The sequence below is a fragment of the Antechinus flavipes genome, chromosome X (assembly GCF_016432865.1).
Source record: "Antechinus flavipes isolate AdamAnt ecotype Samford, QLD, Australia chromosome X, AdamAnt_v2, whole genome shotgun sequence".
Classification (NCBI taxonomy): Eukaryota; Metazoa; Chordata; class Mammalia; order Dasyuromorphia; family Dasyuridae; genus Antechinus; species Antechinus flavipes.
In genome coordinates this window covers 64,521,339-64,543,003 of record NC_067404.1, presented here as the reverse complement: position 1 = coordinate 64,543,003, position 21,665 = coordinate 64,521,339, and the positions used below count along the sequence as shown (strand labels likewise).

The 21,665-nt window shown below is 42.1% G+C and overlaps 1 protein-coding gene and 1 long non-coding RNA gene across 3 annotated transcripts in view; one reads left to right on the top strand and one right to left on the bottom strand.

The window, feature by feature from the left end:
- DACH2 (dachshund family transcription factor 2) overlaps positions 1 to 21,665 on the bottom strand; it is a 430,511-nt gene that overhangs the window by 50,918 nt on the left and 357,928 nt on the right. For both annotated transcript variants that reach the window (XM_051969293.1, XM_051969294.1), the window contains exons 6-7: positions 13,197 to 13,332; positions 10,996 to 11,076 (exon numbers count right to left, since the gene is read on the bottom strand). In XM_051969293.1, the coding sequence (XP_051825253.1) occupies positions 10,996 to 11,076; positions 13,197 to 13,332 (217 nt within the window). The remainder of the gene's footprint in view (positions 1 to 10,995; positions 11,077 to 13,196; positions 13,333 to 21,665) is intronic.
- LOC127543245 (uncharacterized) overlaps positions 12,279 to 21,665 on the top strand; it is a 13,217-nt gene continuing 3,830 nt past the window's right edge. Inside the window, exons 1-2 of the long non-coding RNA XR_007949173.1 lie at positions 12,279 to 12,456; positions 21,266 to 21,428. This is a non-coding gene — a long non-coding RNA (uncharacterized LOC127543245). The remainder of the gene's footprint in view (positions 12,457 to 21,265; positions 21,429 to 21,665) is intronic.

Below are 21,665 nucleotides of genomic sequence, written 5' to 3'. Positions count from 1 at the left end.
AGGTTGGCTGTTCTAGAACTTCTGTTATAAATGGGTGGGGGGAGGAGAAGAGAAACTTCAAATTAATTAGACTCCTAAAGATACAATTTCATATCACTGTGAAAACAGCTACAATTTCTATAGCGTCTCAAGGTTTGCAAAGTACTTTTTGTATGATTTGTCTTTGGTTCCTAATAACGACCCTGCTATTATAATCACCCCCATTTTACAGATGAGGAAACAGAGGAGCCAAAAGAGGTTAAGGGACTTGCCCACAGTCATAGAGCTTCTAAGTGCCTGGGGAGGACTTGAAATTGGGTCTAATTCCAGGTCCAGCTCTGAGGGCCACTTAACTGCCTACAGGCATGGAGAGGCTGAATCATCGAATGGCCTCCCTCCTCATAGATTCTCTCTTCAGTAGCCAACCCAGAGGACGTGCTGTCCCCCAAGAGTGTCCCCTGCTTGCCCTGGCTTTGCACAAACATTTGCCCCCATGTCTGGAATGGCATTCTTTTCCCAGTTAACCTCTGTTAAAATGCTTCTATGATTAGTCAGAAGCCTTCTCTCCTCTCCTTTGCAATAGGTTTCCTATTTTCCTTTGCATTATGCTTAATTTGTGCCCACAGCTTATAGGGTGCACTAGATTCGGGGTTCCTTGAGGACATGGGCAGTATTGCTCAGGTCTCTACAATGTCTCTGCCCGGGGCCCTTTCTCACCATTTACGTGGCCTTCATGATTGCTCACCAGGTTGACGACCACTGTCTCACACTCGATCTCTCTGCTCCGAGACAGCTGCCGTGTTGACATTGGTGTCATGTCAGGGAGCTTCAGCGGTCCCTGTTATCACGGGGATGAGAGAAAACCACCACCTTTTGCCTTTCTTAACATTAATTGGCTGCCAGTGCCTCCCCTTGCCCGATTGCTTCTAACATCTCTTGTCTGTATCTCGCCCGTACGAGTGTACGTGGTTGTTAGCATGTCGTCTTCCCCGTTCGGCTCTGAGCTCCTTGAAGGCAGGGACTGTCTTTTGCCTTTCTTTTCACCCTCAGTTCTTAGCAAACCTGGGGCATAGTACACACTTAGTAGATGCTTCTTAACGAATAGTGTACAGATCATTTCTCTCAACACGAAACAAGGTCCTGCAGAGGAGCGACTATTTTGTCTTTGTGGCTGAGGTCAGGCCATAACAGGTGCTGAAGAAATGCTCTTTGCATTGAACAGAATACTCTTTTGACTCCTGCAGTACCAAATGTATGCTAGCGTGTGGGCCTGGGACTATTAAATCATTCTATCCTAGCTGCATATCATGTTAACATTTACCCTTCACTCCTTTCTCTTTTTTTAAACTTTGTCTTTTTATTTTCTTTACTAAAGCTTTTTTTTTCTCTTCAAAATATACACATGGATAATTTCAACATTTATCCTTGCAAAACTTTATGCAGTTAAAAAGAGATGTGTGGTTTGTTTTTTAAACCATCTCTTAGCTTTCCCTTTCTTTGAAATCCCTTTTGATCTGTGAATGTCTGAGGCTGCAGGGCAGCCATGTCCCAAGTTGAACAGCAAGTTCAATCTCTTCTCAGGTGTAGTTTCCGCACTCTTTTGCCCAGAGGGCAAAATACCAGGTTGCCCACCAAGCCATATATGGAGGATATCTAGTGTTGCTAAATCCTACATATCTTCCTTTTTCTTGTCCACAATCCCTCCACAGCCTCCCACCCCAGGAGTCAGAGCTACCAGCAGTGGAGCTTTCACCTTTTGAAGCTGTCCATCTCTCCTATCATTTGTATTCATTAAACTACTCACTATTTTCTGAAGGGGGGAGGGGGCACGAGAACGCTGTCAAATGGAAAGCTGGCGTGGCAAAGGAAAAGTAAAGGACTGCTTTTAGAATGGCACGTGGAGGATAAATCTAATCAAAGGAGCATGGCAATTAAAGGAGTGGAGAGAATAACTGGCGATTGAACTTCTCTATCCACTGGCCTCCAGCCTCTTTTCGGCCAGTAGACTCTAGATTTTTAATAGCATTTTTCTTTGTTTCCCTCTATATCTGCATCTCCCTTCACAAAGATGTTTGTCAATGAACACAAAGTAACATCCTCAACCTCCGTGGTCATCTATGGGCAGACTCAAACTGCACATGATTCCAGCTGCCTCTGTCAGAGGAATGTGAGCCCCCCGGGAGGGCAGGCACTGTTCTGCTTTCATTTTTGTGTGCTCAGGGCCTTGCGCACAGTAGGCATGAAACGCACATTTGTAGAATGAAGACTGTCAAGTCAGATCTTTGGTGGGCTTCCCAAAAGTGGAGGCTGAAAGAAAGGAGCAATTCTTCCTTTCAACAATTCAAGGGTCTGTGGTTTTCATCATTGTGGATGCTCCCTTCCCCGACCCCAGTCATGTGCCTTTCTTCCTTTTGAAGACAGTTTTCATGAGTTACTAGAGTGAAAAAATGAGTACTAGGCCTCTGCTGCTGAACGTTGCTCATTTTAGCTAGGTTGACTCTCGAACAACAGACACGCGGGCCTGTCATCAAGCCCAGACTTCAATCTTTTCTAGCTCTGTAGGACTCAACAGAATTTAAGCTAGGCTATTGTAGCCCTCAGGGACATGGGACCACAGCTACACTTTAATGAGGCCTCAAACAATTTTATAATCCTCTAATAAAGGTCAGAAAAATTTGAGTTTCCAGAAAATTTTTCTCAATTTGGTATATGTTATACCCAGTCAAACATTAGTGATGTTCCCTATCCTTTAAATAAGGGGAATGAGGCTTGAATCCATGCAATTCTTAACTTCACAGAGCCCATTCAGGGCAGGATACTGCTCCCTACATACGGCCTAACTGCTTCTGTCTCCCTCCCTATAGCCTGCTTGAGGTTTGGCTTACACAGCTAGTTCACCAGAGCCTATGGATGTTGTTTCCTGGGAGGTCAGGACTGCCTGATTTCCTTTTTCACCTTTCCCTACAAAAGGGGAGGGGGCAGGACTAGAGAGAAAAGCGGGACAGTTCTTTATCATGGAAGAAATATTGCTTCAATTTCCATTCTTTTCTTTGTTTCACATTTCATTTGTGGAATTATTTTGCCATTTGTCTAGAGCTGGCAGTGACCTTAGAGGTCATCTAGTCAAATACGCCCATTTTGTAAAGGAGGTAGGTCACTGAGGCACGGAGAACTAAAGTGCCTTGGCGCTTTCAGATCTCTGTCCCTTGTTTCTGATTTATTTGCAATTTCTCTCTGTTCTCTCCTGCCCTCAGGAGACTTTCTCCTTTTCGATCTGAATAATTACACATGCTCATCACCACTGGCATTATCTCTTTTTGATTATCAGTGTTAGGATCAGCCATATTTGTCAAGATGGAGTGGTGAAGACGAGTGACATCATCAAGGAGCTAATTCAAAGGTACTCTGTCTTTGAAATGCCTGTCAAGTTGTGTCTCTTTGCAGGTAGACCATCTGACTCCCTCAGACAAACACTCAAATAATTTGTATGCCAAAGGGCAATGGAGTTTTCGAGAATCTAACCTTCTTTTTGCCCCTTACTCTAACTCACCAGGAGAAATTCCCATGGCATGGGGATTTCTCTGAAAGTTGTCATGCCGCTTAAGTAAGAGGCAACGTGGTGGACCGGACAAAGGCTCGTCTGGCTGGCCCTCGAGTCAGGAAGCCTGGCACTCGGCTCTTGCCTCTGAGATATGGTAAGTCACACGACCCGATCCTCTGCACCTTGACCTGCTTTCTTAACCTGTGAGTCACGGACACGGACGTCTGTTTGCATTAGTAAGAGAAGTTTCTACCAATGGAATCATAGCTTGGAAGCCTGCACTTACTGCCTTATTTGTAGTAAGTGGAAAAAAGAAGCATTTATTGCAGCAGACATACTTGAATATGTAGCTATGTATGCATATAGGCACCTATTGAATGAAAAGATATGTGCCCACTTGGTCCTCCTGTCTAGTTGGGACTGGGTCTCTTAGCATCGTCCAAATATGGAAAAGCATTAAACGCCATTCAAAACCAATGGAAATGTCAACACACTGAAAGACTCTATTAGCAATGCAAATATCGACTTGCCTGCATTTTTCATATTTTCCCTGTTATAACAAACACAAACCAAAGTCTATCCTCTTTAAAGGAGCAGAGCCTTGAGTTGTTTATTTATTTATTTTTTAAATTCAGGATGACTTCACAAGTGTCCCAACTTTGTCCTGAAGGCAAATCCTTGCCTTGTAATTTACCTAGGCTTTTTCTGACCTACGTCAACTTTTCAAAACATATTTTGATAACTATATCTCAGTAGAATTGGTTTTCCATTGTAATCCTTTGTATTTTCTAGTAAGCCTTTAAAAGTATGATTCTGAGAAGAGGCCCATAGGCTTCCTCAGCATGACTGCCTCCAAAGGAGGGTGTGACCTGGTGTTACTGATATTTTTTTCACGCTTCCCTCTGATAAACTTCTTGGTTTTTATCAGTTACAATGTAATCTTACCCCAAGTTCTGGTTATCAGAGCTCCATTCCTTTGAGACACAAGTGAATGATACAAATCTCTGGCTTCTGACTTGACAGTCTAAGGAAAGCCCAACAATAAGTATTCCTCCCTTCCGGTGATAATATTTTTAAGGAAAGCGAAATTTTGTCATCTCAAGTCATGACAGGGGCAAATCAGAGGCATGAAAAATGTCACGGGCCACTAGCAGGAGCAACTGTTTTGAATCGAAGGCAAAAATCAAACAAACAAAACCCACCACCATGAACGAAAGTTCAAGAAGGCATTTTGCTTTGTTTTGAAATAAGATCGTTTGATTTTCTGGTTGGCCTAGACAGGAAATTGTCATGATCATTTATCATCATCTATCTACCCCTGCTCTGAACCCCAAGAACCTGACCTCATGGAATTGGCTCGTACAGGTTAAAGACATCAAGTTAGGATGGTCCTCCGATCTACATTTTAAACTCCATACTTTGATTTTCTGCCATCATTTTAAAATATGTGTGATCGATGACCAAGTAGTGCAGCAGATCTTCCCTTAAATGTGGAGGGAGGGGCGTGGTGGATAGCTTATCTTCTCTTTTGGTGCCTCTTCATCCAAAAGATGAAAATGGAGACCAAATGTCTAATGGTGTCATCCCAACCTAACCTCCCAGATAGTGTTGGAGCCAGTGGCGGAGTCATAGAAATGTTCTGCAGGTGTGGGGAAAGAAGGCCATGCTTTACAGAAATTTCCATACGGTGCGTCTAGCTCCCTCCCTTCATTGCCTATTCCTCGTCATCTCCCATCTGGATGCTTTCATTTTAATTGTTAGAAAAGTTCTCTCTGCAGAGAATTCATCCCCATATCGCATTTGCCGTTTGCTGTTTCAGGTGCTGTGCACCTGTTTCGTCTGTCTTCCTCTCGCCCCTGTAAACAATCTAATTCTCTCTTGTCAAATGATTAATTTAAGTGGTAGGAAATCTTTTTTCTCTCCTAATGAAATGTTAGTTTAAAAAAAAAATAATGCCTGAAAAGGTGGATTCTGTGTGGTCCCATTTCCTTCTATTCAATTTGGGATCAAGAAAAAGGATCAAGGGTACCGAGAGAGCCCCACAAATGTGTACTTCATCTTCCTTTAAAGAGCCAAAATTCACTGTAAAAACAACTTGTAAGGCCTTCCAGAATTCATATCCTTCTGTTTCAGGTAAGGGTCATACCAGAGTTAAGTTGTGTAACAGCCAGGTGGAACAACAGTTTCTAAATTACCCCCACGGTTCTAATTGGCACCCTTTTAGCAGCAGTCACAAAGATGTAATGGACCCTGGAGCTCCCGGGGCTACCTCAAGTCAAATTCTGGAGTTGTTGGAGAAAGGGGACTGAAATTGGACATGACCACACAGAACCCACATATCAGTGTCAACTCGAAACTAAACTAAAATCCAAACCATCTAAAATGTCAGGTTCAAAACAAAAGGTTTTGTGTCTTGAGATCACAAAATGACAAAAGCGGTCACGTGTTTAATGTACAACGTAGTGGGAAAAACCAGCGAACTGCAAATCGGAAGACTCGGGAGAAAATTTTGCTCTCAACATTTGCCAGCTTTGTGACCTCAGGCAAGACATTTAATGTGTCCAAGCCTCTGTTTCTTTATCTGTCAAGGGGGTCCAGTGTCTGTGTATCATAAGCTTTTTACACAGATCACAGGAGCCAGTAACTCTTTCAGAGATAGGTCTAGTCCAGCTCACTCATTTGAGAGATGAGGAACATACCCCTCCTTTACCACCCCTTCCCATGCACACAAACATCCTAACTATGAGAAGTAAAATTCAAACGCAAGTGTTCATGAAAGGGCTTTATACGTTCAGTGCCAATCTCTCATATGAGCTTCAGTCCCACATTACCAACTGCCTACTGGGTATTTCAAATGACCTGTAGTAGAGACATTAAAAACTCAACACATCCAAAAGAGAACACTGTATGTACTCTAGATATCAAATCAGTTGCTTAATCTGCTGCTTTTCACCTCTACAAAAGCTCTCCTATCTTATGCCCCGTCTCTCCTTCCACAGCCACCTCCTACTTCAACTGCTCACTTGATTAAGGTTGAGTTTTCCTCACTCTTGCCTACTTAAGCCTGGAGGTCCAGAAGAGAAACTTTGCTTTGGGAGGCTAAGAAAGCGTCTGAGAATGGGATTTAAACTTCTGGACCCCAGCTTGAAAGAAAGGAATGGCATATTCTTGGCAAGTGATGAGGTACACCTAACAAAGGCTGGTAAGAATGCACTCGCCAGGGGTCTTGCAAAACTAATTAAAAGGGCTTTAAACGAAAAAGAACAGGGGTGGGAGGAGAGGAGAGAGCCTATGTACACACACACACACGCTGTTCAGTTAGACACCATAAAGAGTAACTGCAAAGGAGGAAAAAGAATAGACCCAGAAGTTCACAGGAGAGAGACAACTCCTAAGGAAGAAATTGCTAGTTAAACCACAGCTAAAACCTCCATCTATAAATAATGACGGTTTAGGCAAAAAGCAAGAACTCGGAGTCCTAATGCAAGCAGGCAAATTTGAACTCACAACCATCACTGAGACCTTGGGGGACATAAAACTCACAACTATAACAGGGTACACTTTAAACAAGAAACATGGCTGAAGAATCGGGAGCTTGAAGGCATTATATAACATGAAGGTATGGTGGAGTGGTGAGCATGGTGGAGACTGCTTGGACTTGAATCTGTGGAAGCAAAAGATGGGCGTAAAATTATGCCACAGACTTATCACAGTAGAGTTGAGTTCCACCGTTCTGAATGAACTGGCAAGGAAAGCCAGGGATGACAGAAAGGAGCCGTTGACTATTTCTTTCTGCTCTTGTAGGAGAGTAAGGACAATCAAAGAAGGAATAGGAGCCACAGCTTGGGTCAGATAGGATGATGACACACAACAGAGACGAGGTGGAGCTAGCTAGCTGCTCAATTCCTCTTCCGCTTCCTCCACCAAAGACGACGATAAAAGCAAATGAACAAAAAAGGGGGCGGGAAAGACTTGATGGCCATAGAGAGATGTTAAGAATGCAACTAATAGTCTGTGATGCCTCCCGGTCATCTGGCTTGGATGAGCGCCATCATCTGGTAGTGCGAGAAGAGGCTGACCTAGCAATATTTCAAAGATTGTAGAAAATGAAGAGGTACCAGATGATTAGAGAAGGACAAAGGTAAGAGTTAGGTTCCCTTCCCCCCCAAAAAGGGGGGGGAAAGAAGGAAGTTTGCAGACTATTGGTTGGTGAGTTTTGTTTTGCTTTTTAGAAACATTTCAATCTTCATTGAGGAAAGGGTGTGGGAACACCAAGCAGAGAAGACAGTTTGATCATTAAAAGTTGCTGTGGCTTCAACACAGACAGACCAAACCTATTTCCTTTTCCAAAAGGGGAACCAAGCCAGCAAAAGGGGAATGTTGGAGATGACCTCAGTGTTGGGAAAGCATTTCATAAACTATCTCATGCTACTCTTGTGGAGAATACGAAGAGGTATAGATTGGAACGAGAGTGCTATTACATGGATTAAGAAGTAACTGAATGGGGACGCTCATTACTGGCTCCATGTCAATTTGGCAGGAGGTCTGCAGTATAGTGCCCCAGTGATCTGTGCTTAGTCCTGTGCTGTTTTGACATTTGTGATCAACGCTCTGGACAAAGGCCTCGGTGGAATGTCGGTGACATCCACAGTTGACAGTGAGCTGGATGGCTTCACTACCACAAGCTGATGGAGTTGGGACCTGGAAAGATTCTGCATGGCAAGAGCCTTAGACTGTGAATCTATGAAGATGAAATTCAACAAGGGTAAATAGTAAGTCTTCTACTTGGGTCAACTTCAAAGTACAAGCTGGAAGAAGACGCAGCTGCCCTGAAAAAGATCGGGGAATGGTCCAGAAATTCAGGATGACTACGGTGTTATATTAAGTTGCATTAAGAGAGGCCTGGCTTCCAGAGAGGACATGAAAAGCCAAAAAGGCAACCAAGTCACTGAAGGCCCTTGAGTCCATATTTTATGAAGACTGGTTAAAAGACGTTTAGTCTGAAAAAGAATGTGACGTAAGGGACAAGGCAGGATCGTTGTCTTCAAGTTCTAGAAGGGCTATAACAAGGAGGAAATGTAGGCTTGGTGTCGAGAAGGACACTAACTGAGTTAGAATGGGCTGGCGTGGGACGTGTGAGGTTGGCAAAGGTGGGATACCCTTCCTTGGGGTATACTTTCATGAGGATTGCCTTTATGCCTACGTGGGATGAGATGGGTAGGTTGAGTTCCATCTGTTCTATAACAAGCCACGTCCAGTACCCTCTGCTTGTCATGCTGTCCAGCTCCAAAAGAGGTCAAAAACAGCTGCTTTCCCTGCTCGTTCTCACCATCAAATACCACAGAAAACCACAAATTGATGCCTTAAGATGGCTTACTGGATGTGGTAGCCAAAATGGCTGTCCTCTAAGCCTCCAGCAGACATTGACTATTTACCCAATGGACCCAGACTCCATTGCTGATGGGAAGCTCCCTACATTGGAAGGTCTATCACCCTGATTGTCACACACAGTTTTACAGGGGCTATTCTCTGCGAGGCGTACCCTAACCATACCTCCCGGAATTTTCTCATTGTCTGAAAATGTCAAAGTACCAACAAAACCAGTGTTTTTATAGCTTGCAGAGCTATAAATCATTTTTAAAATCATGATGATATTACTCAAAGCAGATGTGAAAACAGATGTTTGCCACAGTCGTATAAACTGCTTACTTGTCATACTTAATAAATGTTGATACGCCTACTTCTACTATATTCCCTTTTAATAACTAAAACTGTATTTGAGGAGAATATCTTTTGTCTTAATAAACAAAATGGAACTGGTACAACTTGGCATAGGAAATGCCATTTGCAGAAAAGCTTTTCACTCTGTCCATAATAACGTAAAGTTCAACATGCTACCCTGTATATTCACGTCCTCACTAGGATGTAAAGATGGGACCGACCTATTTGATTGAAATGGGCAAACTGTGCTGTTCCACAGCAAGAGATCTTGAAATGCCAGTACACACCACTGGGCAGCTTATTAAAATCAGCTGCCATACGTCAGTCCTAGCGCTCCAGCTGACTGTTCCTAAGAGTCACCAATGAGTACCTCAGAAAACAGTCCAAATCCTAGATTTAATCCCCCCGGCTCATGTATCCACAGTGAGGAAGCCTGTGTTTCCTTGACATCCTGAGACCACCTCCAGAAAAACTGCTTTGACAGTCAGATTATCCATGGCTAGGTATAAAAAAGTGCTCTCAGAAAACACGATTCATTCAGCTCATAGATGCAGTTACATCCTGAACTCAAATCGGATTGCCTCTTTGCGTACAGGCAATCCAATTTGAGTTCAGGATGTAACTTTGCATTCCCTTATAGGTCATTCCCTTACAGTGAATCGAATGCAAGCATTTAATGTACTCCGCCTAGAATGAGAGACAGAGGACCACTCAGAAATAAATCATTTGCATCTTGGAGCCCCATCAGGTATAGCCTTTCAGTGTCTGACTGAAAAAAAAAAAAAGACTTAACATGTGGCAAGGAAATCAACCATGGATCAATGAAATTAAAACCATGCATTATTCCAAATCCAAACTAAAATGCTCATCCATATCATTGGTAAGCAAGTGCAGCAAGTTGAATCCAGGGAGGACTTTCCAAATTCTGTTAACCCTTGAACTCAAGGCCAAGAATGTGTGAAGCCCAGGTGCAACAGCTATCCTAAGGAGAGGGAAGAGCTGCCTGTGCTGATGTGCCAAAAGGCCATCAAATCAGCTTGGGAGATGGTAACAGAGTACTTGGAAGTTGACGTTCTTTCACCTGGAATCAGGGCTCTCTGAGGTGACCCATCCAGCCTTGGCCATCGAGGTGTGGAGAGATTTCCCTTTGTTCACCGGTCTGAGGATCAGGGGTGGATTTGGATTCGGCTACCATGGCAGTAATAGTGTGTGGTTGGTAAGCACACATCTCTGAATGGGGGCACGGGACAGAAGGCACCAAAGGCAAAAGTGCTCACAAAAGCAGGAGCAAGGCCAAGAGCATTTGCCAAAGGTTTCCATGGAAAGACTCAATGGATGTATTTGCTTAGTGACCTTTAAACACAACCACAGAGGAAAAAGCAGACTTTGCATTCCCAAGAACTTACCTATTTTAAGTACCAATCTCAGTGTCTTAGTACATGAAAACAAGATCAACATCATATAGCATCCATTAAATAAGAAGTGAGCCCCAAAGCCCCATATGTTCCTACCTACAAAAAGGTGAGCCTTTTCGGCTTGAGGACAGAGGGATTTCAGGCTTCCTCTCTCTAACTCAGAAGCTAAGAAATCCAAGTTGTTTTCATCAACACATTATGGCCAGGCTCAAGATTGGCCTAAAGCTAAAAGGGCTCTTCATTAGCGGTCACAAAACTGAAAGTGTAATGCTGTGCAGAGCATCGGCTGAGAAGTATAGTCTTGCGATATATATACCACAGAGAAAGGCAAGGTCTTACCTTTTTCCTTCTGGTGCTTTTTTGGATTCGATCCATTATCTTGATCAGTGAACTCTCCTTCTCTATTGGCAGACATCAGAGCTACGGAGAAGAGAGAGTGCTAAGTGATACTGCAAAAAAAAATGAAACTGAAAGATGAAGGAAACTCACAAATGCTTAAAGGATTCTCTTTGTATTAGCATGGTATTTAGTGTTCCATTTCATTCCAAGCTAATTTTACTCAACAAGCATTCATTATTAAATGCCTGCTGGGTGTGAAAGAGTCAACATAGTATAGAGAAACCAGAAGAATTGGTCACCTCGGGCCCACCCTGACTGTGTGACCTACAAAGGGAATCGGAGGAAATTGCATCGTAGAATTGCGGAAGGGTACTATATATAGACATAAATCATGCATGTATATAATGCATTTCTATCATAAATGGGATTTTTTTTTACCTCAAACTTAACTTTAAATAAAATGGGCATGGTCCACACAACCGCAGGTCTCTTTTATGTACAGATTGTGCTTTTTCCTAAATATATACTAATTCAGTGTGTAACTTTCAAAGTTTTCCTACTTGTCAATGATTTCTTCTGAAGATACCTCATTGAATATCTTTTCTTTCCTTTCTTTTCCTATTTTATTTCCCCACTTCCCCAGCTCCTATGGGGAACAAACAAACAAATAAACAATGTCAGGCAAAACAAATCCCCCCATTGGTCGTGTCTAAAAATGAATGTCTATTTTCTAGAAGTCCTTTTGAAAAGTGAGCTATTTTAAACTCTGGCTCTATTAAATGCTAACCTACACTCCAACTGACTTTATAAATAACTCTCAGTGGACATGAGATCTATCCAGATTTATGGGCAACAAGTCAAACACTTGTGTTGTTGAATAAACACTGAACATTTGGGGGAGGGAAAGTAAAAAGAACTGTGATTTTAGGGTATCTTCTTTTTTTGTTCTCCATTTAGTTAAAATGTCCCTTCTCTGCAGTTAGAAGTTTACAGATAATTGAATCCAGTTCTTTGATTTAAAAGTCTAAGAAATCCCTTCTGTCATTACTCTCAAACATTTGTTTGAACGAGTGGGAAATCCATCCTGAGTTTTCCTCTATAACTATACTTCAAGTATATTTATAGGAGATAGTAGATCTGGGGTCTGATTCTACAGAGACAGAGAAGAAAATGCCTCATTTGCTCTCTGGGCAGTCAGTACAGTTCTTCTTGGACAGTCGGTCTCCAACAGATAGCCAACAAGTTAATCCTATGCTTGATTTCAGATTCAGAGACTACCAGAACCTTGGGCTGTATTTCCAATTCTGAGGATCCGGCTTTTTACCCTATCCACACCCTTAGGGGAGGCTGGTGAGGTTACAGCTATGAACCACAGAGATGCTAAGGGCCTTTGCAAAGGTCAGACTCGCCACCTTCATCTCATCGGCGGCAATCCCCAAGAGGCCTTAAACACCTGAAGAGGTGAGCCCACTCATACCTGCCTTTTGGAGTTCACCGGGAAGCGGATGTATCTGTTTTAGTGGAGGGGCAAAAATCCTGTACCAATTGAGAGAGTGGATGTGCCTTCCCCAAAGATCTCAAGTACTAGGACTTGTACCAGAGGTCCTTTTCCCTTTCCCATGGTAGGATCATAAAGGCATAGTCCCTCCTGAGGGTAAAGCATTGGGTGACAATCCTTCCCAGTTCTATTGTTCTCCAAGTCTTATATGTGAAATGGTATTTTGCTACTCCAGCAGCTCAATGCATCTCCAGATGGTAAGTGATTTACTTCCCACACCTGGATAGGTTCAGGCAGCCTGAGAGCAGGAATAAGGAAAGGAAAAAACCTATAGAGAAGCAGTTTAGCCGTGTTCCTTGTATGAGACACAGACCATGGAGGGAGAATCCCGATGGTAACAACAAAACTAGCTGCGGTGGAAGGATTCACTTAGGAACTAGGAGAGAAGCTACCACATTTGTAGCCACTCATACAAATCTGCATCGCTCCCATTGGCTCGCTTTCTGGTCATCGCCTCCTTAAGAGCCTTTGATTTTCTACTTCTATTGTGTGGCAGGGCATTGAATGTAACTAGCATCTGCCATGCCTATACTAAAAGATTAAAGAATACAGATGCCTCTGCAGCCCTCGCCCCACCATCGGCCTATTTTCAAGGAGAATATTGAGATGGGTGTTGGGGGACAAAGGAGGAAGAGATACTCACCAAATCTCTCCGGGGTGTGGTCCATCTGAGAAGGAGAGCTGGACATGCTGCTGCTATGATGAGAAGATTCAAGGCTGACAGGGCGAAGGCCCTCATCCAAAGAAGGAGCAGGGGAAGGGCTCTCCTGAATCCTCTCCTTTAAACCAAAAGAGAAATCATTTCTGCATGAGGAGGAATGTTCGAGCTTTGCTTCTGAAGGACCGAGTCAAGTGAGACACTTGGAATGACAGGTGCCTTCATCAGCCTGGCCTTTCTGAGTCCGTGTCTACAGGTGAGAAACGCTTGGCCTTCGTGGCATACACTTATGTGAGGCAGACTACCGTTCTCGTACATGAATTCGTGTACAACTGTGTCAAGCAGATTTTGTAATCATCACAAATCAGAAAGCTTTCTATCTGTGTGCTATACATAAACCTTTTCAAAACAGACATTCAGAGTGGATGTTAATCTTGTAGGTTTCTATCAGTTTAAGAGGGTCCCTTTAACTCGAAGGAGTGACTAAGTAAAAATGGATTTTTCCCTGATGTGAAGATGTGCTTGGATAGGTCCAGAACCTATGATGATTTCTGGTCCGTGGTGGTAACTTCTCCATAAAAAAGATGAGGGATGGTCCAGAAGAAAGGAACTTGGCCCACCCATCCAATATCAGGGACTGATTTTTGGACCTAAGACATTACGAACTATGCCTGGTTATCTATCACAAGGGTTCAAGCAGTTACTAGATACAGGCCAGCGCAGGTCCTAACAATGAGAAGAGCACAAAACTGAAGGTGAAACACGGGCCAAAAGGAGACAAAACAAGCCCTTTTCATAAATGACATGGTGGCATAATAACAATGAATATTTATATAGTGCCTTCTACTCATCAGGCACTGTGCTGAGCACGTAATAATTATCTCATTTGGTCCTCACAACCCTGGGAAGTGTTAGAATTATCCCTATTCTGTGTGTGAGGAAGCTGAGGTAAACAGCGTACATAACTTGCCCAAAGTCACAAAGCCAATAGTACATGGTAAGGGTCGACTCGAACCCAGATCTTCCCAATTCCAGGGCTGGCGCTCTACCTACTGTGCCACCTGGGTAACGGTAAGTGTACTCGGAAAACTCCAGAGTCAGTGAAGAAAGTAATTGAGACAATTAATGCCTATAGCAAAGTTGACTTAAAAAAAAGGCTATAAAAATAACTTCAGCATAGCAGCATATACTAAAAAAAAAGGAAGAAATGATAAAAAAGAAATTCCATTCAAAATAAATACTAAATATATCAAGCAGCTAGGAGTTAATCTGCCAAGATACACACATACACACACACACACACACACACACACACACACACACACACACACACTTCATATAAAGCTAACTACAAAACACTCCTGACAGAAATAAAGGGAGACGAATAATTGGAGAGATTGCTTGGCCTTTTTCACATTAATTTTTCAAAGGCTGCACAAACAATTTGGAAATCCCCTGGGAAGAGTATATTTGTCTGATGTAGATGCATAATATTGAAAAGCTGACATTTTATACACATAGCCACCATTTTGCTGATACTACTTCCTCATCATATCTATGTGCGTATTTCTTATGTATCTTTTAAGTCTCAATTAGTATGTTCTATAATTGTCTGGCATTTAATTAACACAATAACTTTAATGAAATGAATAGCAGTCAATGAATAGAAATAGCTATAGCTCTGTATGTTGATTAAATAGCAGCTGATCATTTTACCCAGTTTCTTGTATTTTAAGAGGGATGCAGTTACTATTGGGCCCCCATTAGAGGGTTTTGTGATCTCTGCTCTTTACTTTGAAAATTTCAGCCAATATGTAGTACTAACTCCATCTAATTGTGAAGAAATAAAGGTCAAAAGAAGGGGGGAAAAAGAACAGGCGGGAGGCCTGGGGTGACTTACAAAGCCAAACCGTGCCCGGCCTCTGGTTTCCTTAAAAAATTATTTTTTACTTTCTTTAAAAAATTATTTCTTCAATCGAACAGTTCAAAAATCCTACTTTCTATCATTTGTCTCCTAAGTCGTCATGTATATCGGGGGCTGGGGTGTATACAGATACATTCCAGAAGGCCTTTGGTGGCTCTGGGCCAAAACTGAAGCATAAAGTATCAAACATTCATCATTCAATTCTGAATTTAAAAAATCAGAAATTTGCTGGGAAAATGTGTGATTTACTGAACTGCATTTCTGTACTGTGTCAATTTAAATGGATGGACAGGGACACGCCTTGCCAGCAGTTTGCTAAAAAGCAGAAGTGAACCAACTACATTACACATTCAGTAATATATGCCACCCTTTGATGGAAAATATTGGAATGATTCAGAAGTTGATGATGTGGAAAAGGAAAGAGCTCCAGCTGACAAGACCAGCTTTTGCTCATTCTGTCTGATGTTCGATCAGATCTCCAATCTAAATAAAGTTGTAGGAAAGATAGAGTCCCCGAGTCAAAAACGGTGCTCAGAGTAATGCAGATGGGTCATGATGCCAGAATATGGTGATTCCAGAACTCTGGAATCTTGAAATGACTGAATAATCTCGAAATGCATTATTTATTCTGAAATCTGCCCTCTGCCATTTTCAACAGCCCATTCTCACGTGACGTGATGAACTAACTTTGGCAAAACAATTGACGGTGTGGTGATTAGGAGTGACGGCCAGATTTTCGGTGGAGCATTTCTATCTGTATGATGGTTTTGCATCCAGCATTTTCCCAATTTCAAAGAGCTCCAGCTTCTCTTAGAGCTAGAGCATCTTCTCAACATGCAAACTGCTTTCACCAAAGCCAGTCTCATCACTGACTGAGAAACTGCCTATTTCCAAGCAGCCTTGTGGCTCAGTGAGGCTGAGCTTCTCTAAACATAATGTAGAGCCTCACGGCCAGCTTTTTCCTTGCAAGTAAACAGATCCATTTTTCAGTCCTGTAATCAGTATGCATCTAGTTAGCTACTTAACAGCAATGTGCCTCGCTTCATTAGGTAGCTACTGTGGTGGCTCAGCCTAGTTAAAATTTCACAGCAAGTTAATCTGTTTTATTACAAATGAGAACACAAGTGATAATATCCTCACCATTTGCCAAACACAGGGTTAACAGTATTTGTAACAAATCAATGAGGCCACTGAAATAGGAAAATTGCAAATGAATCCCCCCAATTTTTTTACACATTGATGACTTCATTTGTCATTTATAAATTTTACAATCCTGTTCGTGTTAATATCCTTGAGGTTGGTAGGGCTTTTTTTTTTTTTTTAATCTCTGCATTAAAGAGCTCACTGTTCCATCCAAAGCAATTCAGCCCAGTTTCCCACAGATGTGCTTAGAGGAGAAGGGCAGGGCTATTCTAAAACATATCTTCCCCATTATCTGTCCCTACCATCTTTTCCCTGTGACTCTTAAAAGTCATCTCTGAGTGGAGAGTTTGCCATTGATCTAAAAGTGCATTTATTAAAAAAAAAATTTTTTTTGAAAGTTTGAAATCTTACAAGTTTGTTTGTGTACTCTATCTTGTCTTGTATCTTTCTAGTGATGTGACCACAGATTTTCATAAAAATGCTGGGGATTCAATCCCTTTGAAGAACTATCTAGTTTTGGACCACATACGTAACTACAAAGCTCAGTGTCGTGAAATTTTCGTCCCATTCTCTCTCTAAGCTGATAGAACTGAAGTCATCAATTCTGCCCATTTTGAAGTATGTCTTTGCATTTCTTTTTCAAGAGGGTACACGCAAAGCCCTAAAATAGCAGCATGAGGTACATGACAGAATTGTACATATGTGTACAGTCGTTTTAATAACTGCCTGAATGTCAATCTCTTGACTCTGCTATGATGTGATATTGATTCTTATCAAACATTTAGTGGACAAGATGACAGATAGCTTATCTTTTTTTTCTTTTATTTAATTTGAATTCAACTGCTACAATAATTCTTCCCAAATGTTAATCTATTAATGAGTTCCTAAAGGATTTAATGGCATTTCACTGATGATGAGTTTGTTTTGGAAGTTTGTCTGAATGCTAGATATTTTATTCATACATTTATCTTGATATTTCATATTTAATTGATGGGCTCCTTCTGTGCTGTCACCAGGGCTCTGTAGAAGCAAAGCGGCTTGGAATTCAACAGACCTTGATAATAAAACTAGTGACAGGCAGAAAGAATCTTTGCTGGCCTTATTTGCTCCTGGGCAGAAATCAAAGGCTAAAATTGGCAGCACTGCAAACAGCCAAAAGCAGTGCTATAATAGCAACAGTATCCAATGTTAAGAACCATTCCCTGGTACATAACCAGTGAGAAGATAGGAGAAATCTATAAAAGACCAGATGGAAACGTGCTCCTGACCACCAATAGTAAGAGAAGTACACGTTGCAACTCCTCAGATCATGCGGATTGCCAAAGATGAAAAAAAAACCCAAAAATCAAGGGCACACTAAGTGTTAGATGAGCTATTAGAAGACATGCGTATTTTTGGTGAACTCATGAAATGATCCAACCATTCTGGGTTTCATTTCAAAATCAGGGAAAAGCAGTTAAACTGCCTATATACTACCCTTGCACCCAGGAACCCCATTAACAAAACCATCCAAGCAAGGAATCCCAAGACAAAGGATGACTATATACCAAAATATTCCTGGTATCACTCTTTCTAGTATCAAAGAATTGGACACAAGGTATGTCAGTGTGCACTGATGGGGAAATGGCTGAAATTGTTATCTGTGAACATAAAATATTATTACATTGTAAGATCAGAAATGATTGATATAAAAAATTCAAATATAGATGAGAATAATTGCACAAATGGATGTAAAAATAAGTAAAACTGTAAAAGGAGGAAAGGACCGGGTTATAAATATTGTGTTTTAAAAGCCAAGCAGAGAACTTTTTTGGTATTTGGTCCTGTTTAGAGGAAATCAAAAGGAAAACAATCCCTTTAGAAGCATTACACAGAATTTTAAATGTCTGCTTAAGGTCCCCAAACACCCCAAACCAAAAAAGGTTGTTTAAATAAAAACAAAAAGCAAAACTTTGCTAATTAGTTAACCAAAGACAATCTTTCTTTCTTAAGAAGCTAACTTTTTTTAAAAAATAATTATAACTTTTTATTGACAGAACCCATGCCAGGGTAATTTTTTACAACATTGTCCCTTGCACTCACTTCTGTTCCCATTTTTCCCTTCCTTCCACCCCCTCCCCCCCCACCGATGGCAAGCAGTCCTATACATGTTAAATAGGTTACAGTATATCCTAGATACAATATATGTGTGCAGAACCGAACAGTTCTCTTGTTGCACAGGGAGAATTGGATTCAGAAGGTAAGGATAACCCAGGAAGAAAAACAAAAATGCAAGCAGTTTATATTCATTTCCCAGTGTTCCTTCTCTGGGTGTAAGAAGCTAATGTTTGAAAGGCTCCTCATATCATCCAAAATTGGGGAACCACTGTTTTTTCCAATATTAAGTGACAGAGAGATGTCCTTTCCAAGGAGCGTGTCAACCCTAACCTAGCAAACGATGCCCATAAATACAGTTTAAGAATGACATCTGATTGGTGATTGTTCCAATTCCATCAGTAGAGAGAGGGGGCAATCTTGTTTGGTAAGGTAGCAATGAGTTGCATCATATCTCCCGTATTCATCTTGCTCTGGAACGAGAACGAATGCCAACGAATGAGAGGACATCGACAGAGTTAAACAGAAAAACGTATGGTTCCAAAACTGTTATGGGCTTAGATCTTTGTCATGCAACCCCCCCAAAAAAGACATATACCCCCGCTGCCCCCAATTCATCTTAAATGAATGCTTTATTAGATAATCATGGTCTTGTATTTTTCCAAAAGCCCTTATGAGATGACTGAACTAATGATTTTTTTCAATGAATTTGAATGATCACAAAACCTCCTCTCTGTGTGTTGACTAATTTTGAATACCAGATGTTCCCATGCTAATGCTGCTGCCTTGTGACCATTTCCTATCAATTCATTAATTGCCAGCTGCTCGGCCAAACAAAAACCACAGCTAATCAGATGGCATTGGGAAAAAGCCAAAGAACAGCTTCCCACTTTGGTCTTTCTAAATTAGTAATCAGAGGGAAGAGCATGGCAGCTTTCATCCTGACATTACAAAATTGCCCACGATCGAATAAACAATATGAAAATAACTACCATGGACTAGGCCGTCACGTGATGGGGGCACCCTTAGCTCGCTCTGCCCTTTCATACTGCCATGCTGGTGACATAATCAAAGGACAAATGGTGTTCTGTAGGTCCAACATTGATTGCAACATTAAATTCATTTCTTGTAGTTACTTGAGTTATTAACTACTGATGCTAGTAGTTGCGCCAAAACCTCAAGTTACTATGTGCCGGGCCTAATGATAATCCTAGACTCGCTATTTGGAAAAAGCAGTGGCCTGCGATTTGTCGTGTCTTTTCCACCTAATTCAATAATGCCCATTATACTTTATGTTAGAAATGCTTTCCAAATGTTAATGTCCAATTCATTGATGCAACAAGTACTTACTGAGCCTCCACTGTGTGCCTGGCATTGGAGGGGAGGGGGGTGCAAAGGAACATAAGACACAGTCCTTCCCATCCCGGGATGCTTTTTGATAAAGTGCAGATGCCCATAGTCCACATTAAAGACTCCATTCAAACATCTAACGGCCATATTCAAAACAATGTCAGATCATCTAGATTTCAATCGGGACCCGTGCCAAGGTATTCTGCTGGGACAAGGATCATCGGAACATCCTTTATGGATGCTTAAGTGTCCTCTACATGGAGGGAGCCAGTAGCCCGAGTTGCATTCTGCCCAGGTACCAGCCCGGTTCTGCAGTAACTGCTGCTGACCCAGGCCAGCTCTATGCTGCGGTATCAGGGCTCAGTTCCTGCACAACCCCTCTGGTGCTGGCAACAACCAAACTCCCAAATCTCTTCAGGGTGTCTTCTATCTCATTTCATTGTTTATCTCAAACTGGGAAGATGCTAGGAGACTACTCTTTCTAGGGATGGAGAAAGAGACAAGAGACAGAGAAAACTGGCCTAAATAACATAGCGTATACAAGATTAAGATTGGGAAAATGAAGGCAACTGCAGTAGATGAGAGTTAAGACAGTGCCGAGATTAAGTCAGGAAAACCCAGGCTCAAACCCACGAGACAAGTCATTTAACGTCTTGCTATCTTGTAGATCGGACCAAAGGTGAGGGGCAATGAAGACACGTTGACAAAAGGACGTGTCGGCCTTTGGCAGCACAAGATGATCCTAATCCAGGGCCTATCATTCCCGGTAATCTGGCACTGCCTGTGGTATCTCCGTTCACAAGGGAAGTATCTGGAAAACTGGCACATTCTCTCCCTCGCACTATGTATTGTATATGCACACATGCACACCTCCACTACCCCCCTCCCCGGCCAGAAATGGAGGAATTCTCAAACTCATGAGATTATGGATTGCTCTTCTACCGAGCTGATTTCCTCAATGAAACTTTTCTGAATCTACCTGAGCTAAGTTCTCAAATAATAGAAGAACAAATAACATAGGGTCATTTATGCAGGCTAGCCCAGATAAAGAAATCTCAGAGACTCAGATGTCCTGAGTAGCTGTGGCTGAGGGGACAAACAGATGAGCCAAGTTCTCCAAAAAGTAATGGTGATCCCTGTGTTCTACTCACAGGTGGCTATGATGGCCAGCTCGACACCTCCTAGAACAGTCACTTATTAATTCCTGCCACCCAAAGGTTTTGTTCATTAGGGAACTCCTTCCCAGACTCAGGTCCATCTATTTGTTTATGGGCAAAGAAAACCTGGAACTAGCCTTAACTGTCTCCCTACTGACCATGAAAAAACAGAAAAGGAGCATCTCGGTTTGTGCCAGAGAGAAAAGAGTGCCGGGCTCAGAGTCACAAAGGTCTATCTCGCCTCTAAGCCCGCCTCTGACACTGACCACGTGGGATGCCTCGTGTTTACTGGTTACTATTCAGTCCTACAAAGCACAGGCTAATAAGGCTGTGGAAGAACAACTATTCTTGTCCATCTCTAATCTGTGTTCCTCTCTCTCACACAGACTAACACAGTGCCTTACACGTGAGAGTTGCTCAACAGAGGCTGATTTAATTGAAAAAAAGAGAACCCAGCATTATCCACATACCATGGAGCACCTAGGTGGCATGACAGGTGGAGCCTTGGACTTAAGAGATGGGAAGGCCTGCGTACAAATTTAACCTCAGGTACTTGCTAGCAAGGACCCAACGCAGTCCAAAGTCATCTCACCTCTATGATGGTAATCATATCACCTACCTCCATACACACTCTGTCATCATTCTGTTTGTTTCTCTCAACACTCTGTCACCCTCTCCACACTGTCTCTCATGTCTCTTTCTCTGAACTCTGTCTCTCTCTCCTGGCACAAACAAACACACACACACGCTGTCTCTCATCTCTTTCTGCTTCTCACACACACATAC